We start from the raw sequence: 20,094 nt of genomic DNA on the forward strand, positions 1-20,094 counted from the left end.
TGTGGGGTGGGGGGGGGGAATCATGTATTGTGGTCTGCAGACATCTGTGTTTAGCCCTGGTGAGAAAGTGCCCTAAAATCATCAGTTTGTGTTGTTTTAGAAAAAAGTCACATGTCCCTTTTTAAGAAAGTATTGGTATTGGCAAGTACATGAGGGCAAGTACTTGTACTTTGTCTTAAAGTGGTATCGGGACATCCATAATTAGAGTGACACTAAACTCAGGAGTTAAATCTTATAAGATACATTTGTGAATGTTTTTTTGTGTGTATCACTCGGCTGCAGATCCTCCAATCATCTCTGCTGACGCTGTTCTTCCTTCTGGAGGGGGGCTACTTTTGTAACCCATGGTCCCTGTGTGTGTTGTAAAGTAGCCACCGCTCCAAGCTTGCTCCTGTTTAGTTTATTTTCAATTGCAATTAGTATAAATACAAAATCTCAATACAAGTTAGTCAAATAAACGTGAGATTTGTAGTCCATCACGCCAAGGAATGCCAAGGATGTCTACCCCTGGCCTTTAGAGAATACATTTTAGGAGGAATTATCTAAAATTGATTGACTGAATATCTCAGTAGACCTTTTTTGCCTATTCATTGTCAGTATATTTGTATGCAGGACACCTGATTTGTTTCCTAAATTGTTGGTTTATAGTACTACATGAGTTAGATTCTTGTATTTACACTAATTGCAATTAAAAAATGTTTTAATAAATATGTACAGTAACTGTACCGTACAATAATCAGTGTTTTATACCTGCACTTTAGCATTAACTTTAAAATGAGTACACATACTACCCAGCTCTGCTTCAGTTATTTCAAACATTAGCACGCAGAAAGATCATTGAACTTGCCAAAGCTCCCGAGGTAGTTCTATGTTGTACTGGATAAGTGATATGAGTTATAGGGTTGGAGATAACCATGTGTGGCATCTTCATATCCTAGTTCCAAGAACACTCTGAAGTGGTCTACAGTTTTGGTGATGAAGCTTCAGTCTTTAGTGTTGTCTTCCACTCAGTTGCACATGTGTGGAATTTTGAGTTTAATCTTGTGTTCTTTCTTTCCAGCTCAGGGTCTTCAAACTTGCCAAGTCTTGGCCTACGCTGAACATGCTTATCAAGATTATTGGCAACTCGGTGGGCGCCCTTGGGAATCTCACTCTTGTCCTGGCCATTATCGTCTTCATCTTTGCAGTGGTGGGAATGCAGCTATTTGGGAAAAGCTATAAGGAGTGTGTTTGTAAGATCAATTCAGACTGTGTTCTTCCCCGGTGGCACATGCATGACTTCTTCCACTCTTTCCTCATTGTCTTCCGGATCCTTTGTGGAGAGTGGATCGAGACCATGTGGGACTGTATGGAGGTGGCGGGGCAAGCTATGTGCCTGGTGGTATTCATGATGGTCATGGTGATAGGAAATTTAGTGGTGAGTTTTTTTCTTTTCGGATTGCCTTTTGACTAAATCAATTCAGCTGTTGTTTTATCTGCAATAATTGTATTTGTCAATTTGCAAATAGCCATATGTACTTTAAGTTGGATGACAGTCAAATAGCTAAATACTCATTTTGAAATGTGTAAATGTTTGTTGTATCAACTGCTAGCAAAGTTGTAATTCTGTACAGCTAAATTTGTGATTTGACAGGCCATGACTGCATTGCACACCCTAGCAGATGACATTCCTATTTCCTGATTCAGCAATTCCTGAAGCTGACTTACTGGACAATGAATCAAGATCATCACCTCTGTCCAATTAGCAGGGAGGTGATGCAAAAAGCAGTAAAACTGAGCCAAGAAGGCAGTGTTACCATCCTTCCTTTGCAGTGTAGCAGAATTGTGTAAATGAAAAGATCATCTGGACAGAATTACAAGTACTTTGACAGGTAAAACTAAACATAAGTATTTCATCAAAATTCAGGATCGAAAATTTACCAGTTGGATGACCTTTCAAATCCCAATCATTGCCTCTTTTGTTTCTCGAGGAATTCTGACATGAGTACAAGTCTTTCAGATTTCAACATGAGATTTAGCCTTTGACCATCTGCTGTTGCATGTCTCTGACAGCTTTCACATTGCATTTTACTGAACATTATGCGTGGCCCCTTGGCAATGTCAGGGGCTACGCTTACGGCCCCCTATATCAAGAAAGCTGACCAGCACTGTTGTACTGTGACTAGTATTATGAGAAATGCTGGCGTGAGTTATCTTCTATAATATAGGTAAGAACTATGAGAGTGGGGGATCCAGTCATGTTAATGCATATAGTATAAGTTTATTTTAATTGGAATTTACAGCTATGTGGTAGGCCAAGAGACCCCAATTGTACAAATTCTAGCTGTGATGGCTCTCTTTCTTCGGCAGTAACAAGCATGAGGTGGTCAGAGGGGTCACTTCTAACTCTGGCAGTGTGACAGCTCATAGCTGGGCACTGTCCTAAGCCCTGAGACATTTCCTCCTGAGAGTCACTTTAGTTATAACAGGACTTAAGGGAAGCAACTCAAGTAGCAAGGTAATCCAGCTTGTTTGAAAAATAGAAACATAGGGGGGTAAGTGTATGGGGTATATAATAGAAATATTACACTTACAGTGAGACAAGATATACATGCAAACATTCTATTTAAATCTCACAAGCCACAGTGAAGGCCCGTCTAGAATATTAATCGACTAGTCTGAGATTTGCTTCTGGCACATTGTAAATGCTGTGTCAGCAACGCCAGTCTGAGGGACACACACGATAATAATTTGTATTCTATGACCGTTTTGTATTCATCATATTTCATAGCGGTGCAAACAGATTGTAATGGGTAGCACATTGAATACGCGTTTTAGGGTCCTGGGTTTGCAGTTCGTTTGGGTCGTTGGCTCTGTTTGTTTTGTATTTCCTCTCCATGTCTGAATTTCCTGATAAATACAAATGGGAAGTAGTTTGTAGAGACATTTAAACTATGAGCGCCTTTGGGAAACGGGGACTGTTGTGAACTGGTCCCTGAAGTCGGAAAAGTATTACAAAGCATGTTGTCATTCCAAAAATCCCGGGAATAAAGAAGGCAATCTTCAGCATCTCTGATTTATTCCTGATAGCGAGTGTTCATTGGATATTCCTGATAGCGAGGGTTCATTGGATATGTTTATCTGTGAAATTGAAGTGCTACAAATGTGATGACAGAACAGATACATAGAATAGTACTACTAAGATTTGGTGAGAATACTGAGACACAAGGAACTACATAAACCATAATAATCAAGCAGATTCCCAGGGAGAAATTTATGATTAAAAATTCTAATCTGATTGGCAAACGTGTGCTCCTTCTAGAATAGGAAAGTTTTGGGTTATAAAAAACATGCTAAAGAAGTGTCTTAAGGGGCAGTAAATTCAGGAGAGGAGGGTATGACCATGGGTAGTAATTTCAAGACAGGAGTGTGGACGGTATGAGAGTGAGCAGTAATTGCAGGAGAGGACTGTAGAGGGCATTACAGCGGACAGTAAATACAGGAGAGGAGTGTGGAGGGTATGACAACATGCAGTAAATGCAGGAGAGTAGTACAAAGGGGTATGAGAGCGGGCAGTATGTCAAGAAGCCAATTGCAGATTGTGTGATGGTAGACAATATAAGCTTGAGAGAGTGCGGAGGGTAGGACAGGGGGGCATATATGCAGTAGCATTGTGGACTGTGTAGGTAGTGTGGAGGACACTGAAACAGGATTGTATCAGTGGAATTGGAGACACCAAATCAAGTTATTAGCAAAGACTTTGTTATGAAGTCCAGGAACAGTGGAGGAAGTACTGGGAATGTGGCATGGCAGATGGGGCATGGCTTTGTTGCTGGGGGTTGTTTAAACAGGAGATGGGCAGTGGATCTGAGAATCCCACTGGACCACAGTCAGTTCAGTGGAGATGAAACTGACCACCGAACACGTGCTGCGGACTGGCTGCTGAGAGATCAATGCACATAAGCATAAGAATAGGTGCTGAGAGGTTAAAACACATTAGGTACTGAGTGCTGAGGGGTTACTCTACATTCCTTGGGCACCTGGTGCTGATATGTTAACATACAGGTCTAGGGGCTGAGCACTGAGGAGTTAATACACATGGGCTGAGGACTGGATGTTGAGAGGTTATCACATGTGCAGATGAATGGGCATTCCAGATTTCACCCACAGTATCACCTCCTGCTAAATTGTGGTGTTTTTGCTCCTCCTTTAAAAAAAAGGTTACTGATACTTCTAAGCAAATTATTTCCAGTCGTGTTTGTAGTATTGTGATATGAGTTGGAATAAAACATTTGATTGGTTGGATTTGTATGGCATCTTGCTTTTCACATGCCTAGGTCTCATACATGAATATATAATAGCTGGATGTCCATTACTGACTAGTGCACTGGTCTCACTAGATGTTGGTATACACTGTATAACCATAGTGCCAATAACATCATATGATATCTAAACCTTATACCATTGTGTAGGTGCTTAACCTCTTCTTAGCCTTGTTGCTGAGCTCCTTCAGTGCTGACAACCTGTCTGCTTCTGATGACGATGGAGAAATGAATAACCTACAGATCGCCATTGGGAGAATCACCAGAGGAATAGACTTTGTAAAGAAAACTGCTCTTTCCATACTGCACTTTAGGAAGAAAAAGGATGAGCCGGAGAACGAAGAAGTTAACAAGGAAAGCATTGCTTTAAATCATGTTGAGACGAATGAAGAGCCCAAGCCTGGAAGCCAGGTTGCTGATGGTTTAGTGAAAAAACCACGTTATATTATGACTGAGCTTGACCATATCAATCTGATTAACAACCCACATTACAGGATAGAGGTACCCATTGCTTCTGAAGAGTCTGACATGGATATTCCTGACACAGATGAGCTCAGCACTCAGTCAGAGATTGAGGAAATGACCATACAACCAAAGGTATGACCCTTTGCTCTATTTGCTTTCCTTTATATAACCCTATCCCCCACCACCACCCAAATTTCCTTCCTCAGAGTGGTTTCCTAGTGGGTGTTAATATCTGCAGTCCCAGTCCCGAGATCTTCACTTTGTGGCCATACCTGGTGATACACATTTTTTTTTCAAAACAGTCTTGGCTTTTTACCTAATGTCACAAAAGTTTATTTTAAAGTTAGTACGTCTGTGGTAGGGAAAGGCAAAATAGCTACGACTGGTTCTGTTTATTCTGCAAGTATGTACAAGTAATACATTTTATTATAGGTGTTTTTTTAACCCCACCCCCATATTGTTAAAAATAGAAGTACTTTAGAGTTCATTAGGTGATTAATGACCACTTATATCTTTAATGTACCTGTATTTTGCTATAGCCGAAGTTTTTTGATGGTTCATCACTGTGCAGCACAATAGATTATAAGCCTCCTGAGCCCGACGAAGAGGAAGAGGCCTTGGAGCATAAAGAAGAAGAAGGTCCACAGGAATGCTTTACAGAAGGTATATGGAAAATGAATAATGATATTAACCAATGGGCTGGAATGCAGAAACATGGCATTTAAGTTGCATTAGCTGTCCTGAACTTGAGATATATGCTAAAATACAGTCCAATGAGGGCACCAAACAAGACAGAAAGAGTTCAAAATCATTTAATAATGGAATAGGTTCATAAACAACAGCCAATGTGTTTCAGAGGTATAGAGACTTCCCCCTTCCTCTGGGCCTAAACATGATGGGTAGTATTATGTACCCGTGGAGTGCGGCTGTTTTGGAGATGTGTTTGTTGGAGGTGAGGACACACCTATTTGCCTGCACCTGATATACGATTGTGATGTGAGCTGGCCTGGGATTTGGAGTGGTGGACTGCTTTGGAACTACATAGCTAATGTCAATTCTAATGTTTTTTATTCCTTTTTTGTATTGCCAAATATTTATTATTATTAGAATAATTAATATTGCCAAATCAGTTTATAAATAAAATGAATGAAATTAAATAAATAAAGGCTCGGTTGTAACCGGAAGCTGTGGTTCCAAATGTATCCAGCACTGCCACCTACTGGTAAAAGGGGGAATTAAAGTACAACTTTACATTAATAGATGGAATGGTTTTCACTCATTGCATCTGACTTGTCAGCAGAGCGTGATACAGACCAAACAGGGCGTTGGTTGGGAGAATAACTCTAGTATGCACTCCTTGTCAGATGTCACAGCAAAGTAAAGATCAGTGGCAAAGGTGTTCTACTGTTCTTTCTAGTAACTCTGTTACTGCAAAGATGGGTACATAGGCCATAGGATTCCAACTCTACTGACGATCCCTTTTAAAATAGTGTTAGAGGATTAATCCAAGGTTTGGGAACTAAAGTGTATGAGTGTCTGCTGTATTCCCTAGCAATGCTTTGTACTCGCTGTATGCACTGTATAAGTGTTACAGTAGATCACATTTGCTGCAGATAAGCTTGCAAAGGTGTTTGGAGTACGCATCAGTGAGTTTGTGAACATTATCTCTTGAAAAACGAGAAGCGAAACTAACAAACCTGCACCTTTTTTATAATTCATCAGCGTTCACAGAACTGTACAAATTGCTTCTCTTGGGACTTGTAGTTTCTGAATAATGTACCTGTATGTTTGATCGCATATTGGGACAAAATCTGTTGCACAGTCAAATTTTGTTTTTTTGTTTTCATAAATAACAGATTGTTTGAAAAGATGTCCGTGCCTCTACGTTGATATCAAAACCGAAAAAGGGACAATTTGGTGGAACATTCGGAAAACCTGTTTCAAGATTGTTGAGCACAACTGGTTTGAAACCTTTATCATCTTCATGATCCTGCTCAGCAGTGGAGCCCTGGTAAATGCAAAGCTGCATGTAACTGGTCTACTTCTTAACACAAAAGACCGAGGATCCTACATAGGACTTGTACTAACCTCATACCTCCCAACCTTCCGAGACAGAAAAGAGGATCACCTCTCACCGAAAAAGAGGATCACCTCTCACCACTAAAATACTCGAAGGCAAAAGATTTACCCGTACCCCAACTTTAGTTATACAGACCATGAATCATTTATGAGCAAAAGATACATTAAAACTAGGGATGCACAGATACCGGTTTTTCAGTATCGAGTACCGATATTTATTTCCGGTACTCGCCGATACCAAAGCGATACCGGAAGTCCCATTAAGGATGCCAGGCAGAGACAGACAGCAAGAAAAACCTGACAGGGTTGATATTTTATGCTTTAGAGAGAAATCTGTATTAAAAAAAATAATATGGTGCCTGGCATCGCTGACCACCTTCTCTCATATGGCTGGCTGTCAATGGATTCAATATCGGCACTAGACTGGGACAAGCATCCCGCAAGTGAATTCAAAGCCAGAACCCCAGACCTGCATACTTGTTCCAGTTCAGTGATGAGGAGCTATTGGAGCCTGCTCTCCCCCTTTATTTCTAGAGAGAGTCTGTACTCCGGTGGAGATCTGGCTCGATTAGGGACAGGCTAAACTTTAAAGCCCATCTCTGGCATAATGTTCAATGTAATTGTGTAGGATGGATGCAGGAAGCCAGAGCTTACACCGTGATTGGTTATGTATGTTTTATTAAATAAAAGCAGGTAAACACATTTCTTGATTCAGTTATCTCCCTATGATTCATTTGTGGATGGTTTATTAGAGAGGCTTTAAAGAGACCCTATTAGTCCTTGACGCGTTTTACCCCACTCTGATGCATTTCACCCAACACTATGATTAAGTCCCAGAGTCAAGCAATGTGGAGGAGTGCTGATTTCCATCTTTATGCAATAAAGCTAATTGAAATGCCTGATTCACGTGGTCGGTGCGACCATAGGAAATTCTGTGTGATTGAAGGACGGGGCAGGTCCTAGGTTGGCCAGCGCATGCGGCCTGGAGGGGCTTTGAACAGAATACCAGTTGGAAAGCTTGAACAGATTCCAGTAAGAATTCTCCCAGAGTGGTTTAAGCCTTAGTCATGGAAGGCTTTGAAAACAGGTCAATCCTAACCTTTGGCCTAATTTATACACTTAGAGATATTATAATAAAGGGGAATGTGCTCTGATCACTTTAAATCCCATTTATCTGCCTTCCCTGTAGGCATTCGAGGATATCTACATTGAGCAGAGGAAGGTTATAAGGACTATACTAGAGTATGCCGATAAAGTGTTCAGTTTCGCCTTCGTGATTGAGATGTTATTAAAGTGGACAGCTTATGGCTTCAAGATTTATTTCACCAACGCTTGGTGCTGGCTGGATTTCCTTATTGTTGATGTAAGTACATTTCATGTCTCCAGATGAGCTTCCTTATTAAAGTGTGTCAGATTCTGAGGATAGGGAAAGGTTTTATGGCAGATTTAGCAGGATCTTGTGGATGTGAGGAGACGTAATGATAGTTCAGAGCAGGGGTCGGCAACCTTTGCACTTCAGCTGTTGTGGAACAATGAGGTATTGCAAAACTCTAACAGCCACATGCATGACTCCAATAGGCAGAGGTAGGATTGGATTTATAGTTTCACCACAGTTGAAGTGCAGAGGTTGCCTACCTCTGGTTTAGACTGTGGTGTTATTTGGAGAACATAATGGTAACTAGGGATGTTCAGATACCAGTGCCGATACTTGGCATTTTCATGAGAACCACCAGCTGGGACCTGGCTCTGGCGCCCAACCACTGTCCTGATATCATTAGTACTGTATTGTTTTAGAAAAACTGTCACATGACCATACTGTCACATGACCATAAGCAAAAATGTATCAGTACTTGTACTTGGCAAAAATGGTATCGGCGGATCCCTAATATATATGTTTATAAAAACAAATCCTACATTAAAACAGATGTACAAATCCCAGGAGCCCCATATGATCCTTAAAGCCTCATTCACGCCGGAATCAGCCGGCAGGTACATCTCCGTGCTGTGTGCAGGGCCATATCGGGCAGCTCCCGGCAAGGACAGGCGCTGCGTGTGATTTAGTATGCAGCCCCTGTCCTTCTCTAAGGGACTACACGGCCATACGCCCCCCTAAAGTGCAGGACCGTACAGGTGCGGGTGTCCCGGCTCAGACGGGATCCATCCAGTCAGCGTATGAGTACACTCACCCGCACAGATGTGTAGGTGTGTAATTAAACAGACGCATTTAAGGGTAAATGCCAGAGCTGTAGCTAGCTAAGAGGTAAGAACAGAAAATTGTGCCCCGCAACAGACGTGTGCGGTATCTGATATCATGCGCCCGCCTCCAGGATGGCGGAGCGCATGCGCATAATGCACTGGAGGCCGAATCCAAAATAGCATAAAAATTAGTTTTATTTGACGAAACTAAAGAAAACATTTTTAGTTTCCGTTCATGTCACCCAAACTTTTTTTTCACTGTTGGGGGGGCTATGGGGAAAAATCAGGGGGTCTAAGTAGACCCCTGACATTTCCCTTTTGAAATAGAAAAAGAGATTGAGGACACTGAGTCCTCTGCCCATACTTGAGGGGGTGTGTAAGGGGAGTAACAGGGATCCAAGGAGAAGCTGGAGCCTGTGACCTCCTCTTTTCCACCTGCTGAGCCGCGGCCACCTTGGCCACCTGGCGCCCCTGTTGCCACAGGCGCCCTGTGTTTGTCCATGGCAACAGGTGTGAGGGGGCACAGCCAGGCCGGCCCTGGCTGCGCCCCCTCACAGCTGCGCCTGAGGCGAGTGCCTCACTCGCCCCATGGTAGCTACAGCCCTGGTAAATGCCAACATGAGTCAATCATAAAACTTCTTCTTATTTTTTGTGTTGAAATGTTCTATGAAACTCCTATTTTCCTTGTCAGGATATATTGAATGATTTAATATTGTACTGTGCACAGGTGTCTTTGATCAGTTTAACTGCTAACTGGTTGGGCTACTCGGAACTTGGAGCCATCAAATCACTGAGAACCCTGAGAGCCCTCCGACCTCTAAGAGCATTATCAAGGTTTGAAGGCATGAGGGTAAGTAACATTGTTTTAATATCTTGGGTAATTTTTATAGTTTCTAGCAAATGATTCTTGTATTACAGTTTAATAACAAAAGCACATTTGCCACATATAAGTCACATACCAGCAAATCATAAACTAGATTCACAATGTCACAGTTACAAGATGTATCACAGTTCTAATCAAGCTAAAGCTGGCTATACACCTCTCTGCTTTACATCAAACACCAGCTATACAGTACAAGAGCCGACTTGACTGCATAAGTGGAATGGATTATTTAGGTAGGGCTTTTATTATATAGCTTTGGTAGATCTAGAGGAGCTTGTATAGAGATTGTTAATGTGCAAAGGTTTATAGGGTTAGTGTAGCTTTAAAGCTGCTATAGCGTTTCAGAGTGACCCTGTGGACACTTCAAATGTGCTAAACCAACAGCATTCAAAAGCAGACTCCTATAGGAGCCTGAATGCTTATTTATATATTTGATCTGCTCTATAGGTCCTAAAACCCAAAGGTGTTTAACCATAGAAACGTGTTGAGAACTCTTATTATAAAGGTTTTTATCTGCCCTGTCGTACTCTTCACTAGTGAGTTCATCCATCATCCGTTCTAAGGAGCAGAAGGAGGCGTGCTCAAATTTTCAATCATATGAAAAGGAGAAGATTTGCATAAGAGTGTGCAGGGTTTGGGGCTTTTAGGGATCTCTACGAAGTATTTAACAGAAAGCACACGGCCACCAACTAAACTAAGCAAGTTTGCAAATGTAACCTTCACCTTTTTTTCCTGCCTTGCTATCTGACAACATTTGTATTGAGCAAATAAATGGTCTGTCCAGTTCGATTGTCCTTCTGTTATCTGAAATCTGCACAATGCCCTCTAAAGACACATTCATTCCAAAGAAGGCACCCTAGGACGTTTATAAATGTGTATACTTGCTTATTTGGCTATTAAGGATTTGCAGGAAGATATGAAAAGTGATACAGAAGATACTTTATTTTGTGTGAAGCAGCCTTTTATTTCCCTGTTTCCCCCCTTTCCTGTGCAGAGGGGGGTTAAAACATTTAAAAATTGTCATTAAAAGTTTCTCTCTTTTTGAAGGTTGTGGTAAATGCCCTGCTGGGGGCCATCCCTTCCATCATGAACGTACTGCTGGTTTGTCTGATCTTCTGGCTCATCTTCAGTATCATGGGTGTTAACATGTTTGCTGGAAAATACTATCGATGTATCAACACGACAACGTCTGAGTTATTCGACATCTCGGTGGTAAACAATCGTTCGGACTGCTTAGCTATAAACAATACAGAGGAAGTGCGATGGGTTAACGTCAAAGTGAATTTTGACAACGTGGGTCTTGGATACCTTTCCCTGCTGCAAGTGGTGAGGAAATCAGTGAGGCAGTCTGAAATGATGTGCATGAGTATATATCACTTGTGTCATCCATGGCATGGGAATGAGGGATTGGAGCTATGGAAAATATTATCTCAAGCACTTCATCCTCTTTGAAATTCAGTATCAAATTATTTCTGCTCTCTATAGGCCACCTTCAAAGGCTGGATGGATATCATGTATGCAGCTGTGGACTCTAGAAATGTGAGTAAACGCAGAAGGGTGTGAAACATTAAAGTGGACCTGTCTTCTACACAGAAGCAGCTATTTTATGTGCTAATTGCTAATAAAGACAGCGTCAAACTGGTGCATTGTGCACCTCATGCTGCACCCCCTGATGGTAGCTCTTGGGCAGTTTAGGAATTTTAATTGAAAGACACCTCACACTGTTCTATATAGGTAGGTCATTAACCAGTAGAAGACCTTGGTTGCTATTCCTAAAAAATCTATTCTAAATTCTTTGGGCATACTCTCAGGGCATTCTACTCCACCATGGCCGCTCTGCTTTTTCTCTGTGCAATTGCTGCAACTGCCAGCCAAACCAGGATCAATCTTAGGAGCTCACAGCAGCTCCTGCATGAAGGAAGCATGCAAACAGGGGTAGTCATAGAGATGTTGTAACAATATGTGACAGTGTATTTTAATTAGTTATTTTATGTGTGGATCAGGGAAGTGTCCTTTGAACTGCACATAATGTCAGTTCCAGCAACCTTGCAATTGAAAATAAATACATTTGACCTTTCAATAATGTTTGTATTGAAAGAGATTTCAGTGTTACAAAGCATACTTATTGAACATTGCAAAAAACATAAAAACAACGAGATGTGGATATCAACAGAAATAGATATTGTATCAGGCATGTTCCCTTGGTAAATGACCGTGTTGCATAGAAAGAAGTCTTTGGGCTGACACAAGTAGTAACAAAACCCCAAGGGGCAACCACATAATTATGACCCTTGGTGTGCAAATGTGAAGTAATGAAGCACAAAGGTATAAAACGCCTAAATCTACATGCATGGAACATATAGGTAGCTATGTCACCTCCACTCCAGGACCTGTGGAGATAATCATGGAAGTTGTAAGGGGAGTATAATGTGAAGTTAAGATAAATAAAAGTGTGGAAGACTATGTAACTGGGATAATCTGAACATTAATTTTCTTTACAGATTGAAGATCAACCTCAGTATGAAATAAACTTGTATATGTATCTGTACTTTGTAATATTTATCATCTTTGGAGCTTTCTTTACTCTGAACCTCTTTATTGGTGTCATCATTGACAACTTCAACCAACAAAAGAAAAAGATACGTATTGAAAAGACTTGTCTTGTATGTTGGCCATGGAAATGTGTCCATGTATAGACACCATATTGCCTGGGGAAGGGTCTTGTACCTTGCTGGATCCTTATTGCTTTCCAGGCGGGGAGAGTCTCTCCCTATACATGGCACAGTTGTGATTTTATAGAGTATATTTATAACCAAAAGTTTTTGTTTTCACTGTTGGACAAGGTAGGAATGCTTGTCAGTTTTTGGGCATGTGTTCCATTTGGGAAATGTTTCCTTTATTTCCTCTCATGGAGACACAGCAAAAAATCTCTCCAAAATGAAGAGACAGTTGTTCCCAGAACAAGTGTCCTTACTGGAAGTTTTCTCATTACTTTCTGTACAGGTGACCAGAACTGAGCACCACTGCACATAGGTACAGATGTGCTGTGTCACTTCTATCTAATGGCATCTCCATAGGCATACAGGTATCACTCTGAACTTGACCTGTTACAATAGTGTAGGAGGAATGGGGGAGATCTGTCACCAGGGTCCTGCAGAAACCACTTTTGGGTAGATTGCCTTTGTGATCACAAAGCAACTAGCATTTTCAGGAGGTCAGCAGTGGCCACCCACAGGTTTTCTCATCCAGTCTGGATTACCCAGTAGCAAAAAAAAAAAAAATCAGATTCTACTTTTGCTCATCCATAGTGCAGGGGAAGAAATCTGGTTGTTGTCAATTTATGCCCAGTACTCGCTATCTGAGATCATTCTGTGGGTTACGAACAATGAAACTGCAAATAACAAATCTTATTTTCTATTATACTTTGGAGGAAAGGATATATTTATGACAGAAGAACAAAAAAAATACTACAATGCTATGAAGAAACTGGGATCGAAGAAGCCGGTAAAACCAATTCCTAGACCACAGGTAAAGTATAGTGTTACCTACACTCTCTGATAAAGTCTGTTCTTTTCACTATTCCACTTTGTTCTTTTCACTATTCCACTTTGTCACTTCTTTTCACTATTCCACTTAGTAACTTCATCTTTCAAAGTTAAACTTTTCTTCTTATCATACTCCGTTTTATAATTTGTTTTTATAATTGTTTTTTTGCAGAACCCAGTCCAAGGACTGCTGTATGATTTAATCTCCAAACAAGCCTTCGACATTGTAATCATGATCCTGATTTGCCTCAACATGGTGACGATGATGGTGGAAACAGATGACCAGAGTCAAGAGAAAGTCAATACACTTTTCAAAATCAATTTGTTCTTCATTGTCATCTTCACCAGCGAGTGTGTCCTTAAAATGTTTGCACTAAGACAGTACTTCTTCACAGTCGGATGGAATATTTTTGATTTTGTAGTGGTCATTATTTCTGTAGCTGGTAAGTCTTTGCCGCCCATTGCTGACCTTCTCTATATACCTCTGGTTATCACTTGATAACAAACATTTAGATTGCTAACCTAATCCGAACCTTATGTGTGCAAATGTAACTGCTCCAGTGTTTCAAAGCAATTCATTAAAAGAAACCTTGTACAAATTTTTTTTTTTTTTGTGGTTGATGGAAACCTGTGATGGAAAAAAAAAGTGAAATAAACCAATTATGAATGAACATGAGGAAAATGTAACACCAAACAAATGATTGTATAATATTGGCACTCTAAAGGTGGCCTCCATTGTTGATTCATGCACCATATAAAGTGTTGCCACGCTATGGAAATGCACATATTTGCAAGAACTCAATAACCTCTGTAGCTGTAAGCACCTTGAAGCAATTAAACCTCCAAAGTACCTCACAGCAGAAACACTTCTAGTAGTGATTTAGCCGCTCAGCTCACCCAGCTGCTCCTCCCAGAAGTGACTCGGCAGCCTTTCAACCTTCTAATCCCTAATGTAAACACAGAACAGGAGCTGAGCTGCCAGAGGACCTATTTCAACAACTTCAGTGCTTGCGCTGTGAATTCTGAGGTTTAATTGCTCCAAAACGTCTGCAGCTACAGATGTGAATGAGGATTTCTTATAAAGTTTATTTTGTTCTCATACATCACAAGACTCTGGTAGTTAATTATTCCATGGATGAATTCCATGGATGGGGTGTGCCTCTATCTTCAGGTGATTGTACACCGGCAAATCAATCAAAGCTGTAGGACAGCTCTGTATATAACCCCTCCAACTGTCAGCCTTCAGTTTTTCTGCTAGTGCCCTTAGGTGATGGGTACTTTCTGTCTGCTCTGAGAGAAGTATGTCCTGTTTTTGTACTTTGCTGCTGAAGACTTCTTGTAAGTTTCCCTAAACCGCTTACAGCCACTGCAGCACCTAACAGCAGCTATCTGAATCAGTTTTTCTCCTCGGCAGAACCTTCATGGACCCCGCTGGAAAGATGATGTTGGCCTGGCCTAATGTGCTTACATCACTGGATCCTACATGGGGCACGCTCCTCAGCATTTTGTGCAGCATGTGATTTGCCGCAGAGTGCTTTTACAGGTCCAGGGCCATGATCCATGGTTAAGCCCTGTCCCTGAAGGCCCTCTTCAAAGGGTATGCCCACCAGGAGGATGAATGGCCCCATTAAGTGGCCATGCTGCTGAGTCAGTGCTGCTCTGAGGGTGGCAAGTCAGGCATTACATTTCTTCCCCTTCTCCCGTGGGTTACTGTTGGGGTTCCAGCGGCAGAGGGGGTTTACTGTGCGCTTTTAAAAAAAAATTTGGCGCTTTTCCCTGGATCGTTGGGCAACACCTGTGCAACCTCTCTGCCTTGAATTTATGCCCATTACAGGGGCATATTTGTTTGGGGAAGGCTTGGATACTTATATCAAGGAAGTTGCTTTTGCCACCCACTAACACTGAAGTCATACAACTCTAGCGGCGAAACCATCTGCTCCCTCCAAGAAGGGTTCCTTTTGTCCCTCCCCGGCCTTGGGTTTTTAAAGCTCAGTCAGGCTTAAAATGTTGTCCTAAATCCTGGCCCTCCAAGCCTACAAAATCCAGGTGCAAGCCCTCTTCATTATGAAGGGGTGTCCCACTTCCTCAAGTGGAGGGACATCTGTCAGGCAGCCTTCTAGGTTCTGGAACATTCCTGATAACTCCACAGAATCATAACCAAGGATTGCAAGCTGGAGGTGAGGAGCTGTTTTGCCCCTTGTCTTCTTCTAGCTTACTGATGTTGACAGATGCAAGCCTGTCAGGCTGTGAATGGGTCCTGTGAAACCTCTCAGATCAAGGGATCTGGTTGACATAGGAATCTTCTCTCCTAATCAACATCCTAAAGTTCAGGGACATTTGTTGTCTTTTCAACACACCCAGTTTACAGGGTCACCCATCCAGGATTAAGTTACACCTCGGCAGCGGCTTACTTCAACCATCAGGGAGGCACCAGAAGTAGCAAAATACGGACCTGGTCTTGACTTGACGTCCTGGCCCTGTTCAGTGCACATCCCGGGCATGGAAAACTGCAAGTTGGACTATCTCAGTCATCGTCTGGATAATGGTCCCTTCACCGGAAGGTATTTTGGGACCTTTATCGCAAACGGGAGATGCCAGGATAGCAAGGGAAGGGAATTAAAGGAAATTGTAAAATATACTGTTCCCAATACTTAGAGCTGGTGTGTGGCACTGCAGCTGTCACACACCAGCTCTATAGATCAAGTAGGGTAGACCCCATAGGCACAAAGAAAGCCTTAAACACACCCTGACGGCGCTTGTCCACTTTTATCCTTAATAGCTAGAACATCCCTCACAAGTACAGCCAATGGCCAAAGTTTGTGGGATTGACCTCCTGGCACTGCTCACTTTTCGAGGAACGCCTCCTCTAGTGGATACTGCGGCATGGACCGCTTCAGTGGGGTGAATAACTTCTCAGGATATTGACAATCTGCATATAGCACATTCTACCAAGGAGTGTGTAAGTAAGGTACTTTAGGGATCACATACTGGTAACCTTTGGCGTGCCTAGACACTCATGCACCTCAAGGAGCACTGAAATGGTATCACACAATTTAGGAGACAAGATGATTGAAATAGTAACGGCCCTGCTGCTCAGCAGGCATCAGTGCGCTAGCCATGGCGGATAGCAAGTCAGAAGGATGACTGCGCTGGCGTCCTCTGCAGCCAGGCAACTCAATTATAGCAGAAATTGATACTGCTTAGACAAGGCCACTTGGTGTACCATGATGGCTGTCACTGTATACATTGTGCAGGCGGCGGCGGCTGAGAAACCGGTCCATAGTTTTCTGCAGCTCAAGATGGTTGCTGCAGCATCCGGCTAACCAGGGAGAAGGGGGCACAGAGGACAGGCACCCAGGGGGAGACACAAGGGCACACAAAAAACATTGACCAGGGTACCACCAGGGGAGGGCATGGGCTGAGACACCTGCCAGCCAGCGTCCATACAAAGGGGGGAGCAACAACCTCTGTGGTCGCTTCACTAACTTCAGATGAGCATACCCCTGAAGGGGTCTTCAGGGACGTGGTCACACAAATGCTGCCGATATGCCATTGCCCTGGACCCTCTATAGACCCTGTGGCTATTCAACATGCTATATTACGTGCTAAGGTGGGCGCTGAACACCACATGCAGTGTCTGAAGCAACATTACAGGCCTGCTCCTATGTCTTCCTTCCAGCAGGGACTGGGTTTGGTTCCTAAAGCTGTTGCCTTGGGACACCGATCTAGTTTGAAGTATTACAGGAAAGAAAGTATGCAAAATTAATATACATCTCCACTAAATAGAGAGGAGGTGTGCATCACCTAAAACACTAGCAAAAAACTGGGGATTTCTGGGATTGGGTTATATGGAGTTCCTCACAACTCTGTCCATTGTCCAATTACCTGCACAATATTACCCAGTCATCTGAATCTGCACCATAAGATTAGGAAAGTATATTGTTCTTAATAAAACAAAGGTGTGTGTGTGTGTATATATAAATATAATTAGTAGTTCAGTCTCTATTACATTTTATGTGTTCAGATATCAGCACCTCTGTACCCCGCCCGTTCTGTATTAGCAGTTCAATGTCATCAACAGGATCTACTTTTCAAATGACTAGCTCAATGAGGTCTACCAACAAAAAAAACACCTGCATTCAGGGGCGTGGCAGTGCATTGAAGTCACTGGCACCACAGCCAGGCCCCCCGCCCAGTGTGATCGCCCGCACCCGTAACACAGGCACTGGACTGGAATGCAGCTGTCTGTTCCTGGCCGAGCGGTTCTCCCTCTGCTCACGGCTCGGCCATGTTGCTGTGACAGCGGCTCCCCCCCAACTCGACTGGTAGATTGCGATGGACCTAATGGCACCCCAGGTCTAGACCGTGTTAGCTCCTGCATCCTTTTGTGATATTTGTGAGCAAAGATGGCAAACACCGTGCAATTGTCATCATCCAGATATTTACACAGTTGTTAATGGATGAGTAACCAGAATTTGTTTTTCCTTTCTAGGTATTGTCCTGTCAGACCTGATTGCAGAGTACTTTGTTTCACCAACACTGTTCAGAGTTATCCGGCTTGCCAGAATTGGAAGAGTTCTTCGACTTATTAAAGGAGCCAAAGGGATTCGAACTTTGCTGTTTGCCCTGATGATGTCTCTCCCGGCCCTTTTCAACATTGGGCTGCTGCTCTTCTTAGTCATGTTTATCTACTCCATATTTGGGATGTCCAACTTCGCTTACGTAAAGAAGGAATCCGGCATTGATGATATATTTAATTTCGAGACATTTGGCAATAGCATGATTTGCTTGTTCGAGATAACTACCTCGGCTGGATGGGATGGGCTTTTGAACCCAATTCTAAATAGCAGCCCTCCTGACTGTGATCCTCATTTGGAGAATCCTGGGACTGCGGTGACTGGCAACTGTGGAAACCCCTCAATGGGCATTCTTTTCTTCTGCAGCTATATCATCATTTCATTTTTGATTGTTGTCAATATGTACATTGCCATCATCTTGGAGAACTTTAACGTAGCCACAGAGGAGAGCAGTGAACCTTTATGTGAAGACGATTTTGAGATGTTCTATGAAACGTGGGAGAAGTTTGATCCCGGTGCAACACAGTTTGTTGAATACAGCCGGATGTCAGACTTTGTAGATACCCTACAAGATCCTTTACGAATCCCTAAACCCAACAAGATTAAACTGGTCACCCTGGATTTGCCCATGGTAAATGGAGATAAGATTCACTGCTTAGATATCTTGTTTGCACTTACTAAAGAAGTCTTAGGAGACTCTGGGGAAATGGATGCTCTAAAAGCCTCAATGGAAGAAAAGTTTATGGCAGCAAACCCCTCCAAAGTGTCATACGAACCCATCACCACCACATTGAAGAGAAAGCAAGAGGAAGTCTGTGCCATCAAAATCCAGAGAGCTTTCAGAAGGCACCTCCTCAAACGCTCTGTGAAACAAGCTTCCTATGTTTACCGCCATAGCCAAGATTTTGACTCTGTAGCTGAAGATGCTCCAGAGAAAGAAGGACTGGTGGTAGAAAGGATAAATTCTGCGTACGGCCAATATCTAGAAGAAGGAACCAATGGTAGTGCATTTCCACAGCCACACTCTACAAACAGATATTCACGCAGCAGTGGAGATGATGTAAGGGAGTCCTACATTTAAAGGGAAATTCGCAAATTGTGCGTGATTAGAAATTAATGCGGCTAATGAATTACTAAAATGATTCAGAGAGAGAGAGATCCTTTAGAAGGTCTTGGAGACGGGTGTCTGCTATAGTCGTATCTCTAAGTACCAAGCTCCTTCTACTAACAGTAATTAGGGGGTGGAGCAACAAACCAGTGAGTTCCAACTTAGAAAGGAGATGTTTACTGGTGATGTTCCTTTAACAATTGTCCTGTGAAGCCTACTGAACTCAGGCAGTGAGTTAATGAATGCTCACTGCCCCCCCCCCCCCCCCCCCTCTGCAGTGAAAACTGCTGGCAGGTTCCTTGTCTTTCACTGGTGTTTTATAAATAACATTAAAAATGGCCTCTACTGTTCATGCAACACATGTAGACTTGTGTTTTGGTCCACGATACCTGCCAGCTTATAGATAAAACAAAGTGCATTGATAAAGGAAGCACCTTACTTTGCATTGCTGAGCTGTGTCTTCTTTCCATTCTTGCAGTAATTAGCCCTCAAGGTGGTATCATACTGTGGAAACAATGTGAGTTCTCAGCGCATGACTTAGCGTTAAGGCCTGGTGGTGTTTGTGTTGGGATTTCTGTGGAAACCAAGCAGAGCTCTCTATGGTGTTCTGATCGGCTGATGGAGTGCTGCTTTCTGGACAGATATGGCTTCTTGTTTGGAGGCCTCACTTGCATGGCTGGAAAAGTGATGTGCTTAAAGTATAATGAAAGGCAAAACTATTTATTTGGAAGGCAAAACTATTTATTTGGAAGGCAAAACTATTTATTTGGATAGAGTAGTGAGGGGTTAGTATCACTGTCAGGTTCTTTTTTTTATTGCTGTCTGTGTCTCTGTTAGGCAGATTGACTCTTTCTAACTGTCCTCACCAATGTCACCAAAAGTGATGTTAAATCCGACATTTCCAGGGGGGGGGGGGGGGGGGGGAAAAAAACGTGCGGTT

At 42.5% G+C, this 20,094-nt stretch overlaps 1 protein-coding gene across 1 annotated transcript in view; it reads left to right on the plus strand.

Moving 5' to 3' along the window:
• Positions 1–20,094, plus strand: part of SCN4A (sodium voltage-gated channel alpha subunit 4) — a 67,554-nt gene that overhangs the window by 36,214 nt on the left and 11,246 nt on the right. The window contains exons 14-25 of the mRNA XM_018560831.1: positions 1,061–1,417; positions 4,452–4,898; positions 5,306–5,429; positions 6,623–6,777; positions 8,035–8,208; positions 9,769–9,891; positions 10,972–11,250; positions 11,410–11,463; positions 12,426–12,563; positions 13,348–13,452; positions 13,642–13,912; positions 17,962–19,106. Coding sequence (XP_018416333.1) covers positions 1,061–1,417; positions 4,452–4,898; positions 5,306–5,429; positions 6,623–6,777; positions 8,035–8,208; positions 9,769–9,891; positions 10,972–11,250; positions 11,410–11,463; positions 12,426–12,563; positions 13,348–13,452; positions 13,642–13,912; positions 17,962–19,106 — 3,372 coding nt within the window. The remainder of the gene's footprint in view (positions 1–1,060; positions 1,418–4,451; positions 4,899–5,305; positions 5,430–6,622; positions 6,778–8,034; positions 8,209–9,768; positions 9,892–10,971; positions 11,251–11,409; positions 11,464–12,425; positions 12,564–13,347; positions 13,453–13,641; positions 13,913–17,961; positions 19,107–20,094) is intronic.

The sequence above is a fragment of the Nanorana parkeri genome, unplaced genomic scaffold (genome assembly GCF_000935625.1).
Source record: "Nanorana parkeri isolate BGI_ZX_2015 unplaced genomic scaffold, ASM93562v1 scaffold480, whole genome shotgun sequence".
Classification (NCBI taxonomy): domain Eukaryota; kingdom Metazoa; phylum Chordata; class Amphibia; order Anura; family Dicroglossidae; genus Nanorana; species Nanorana parkeri.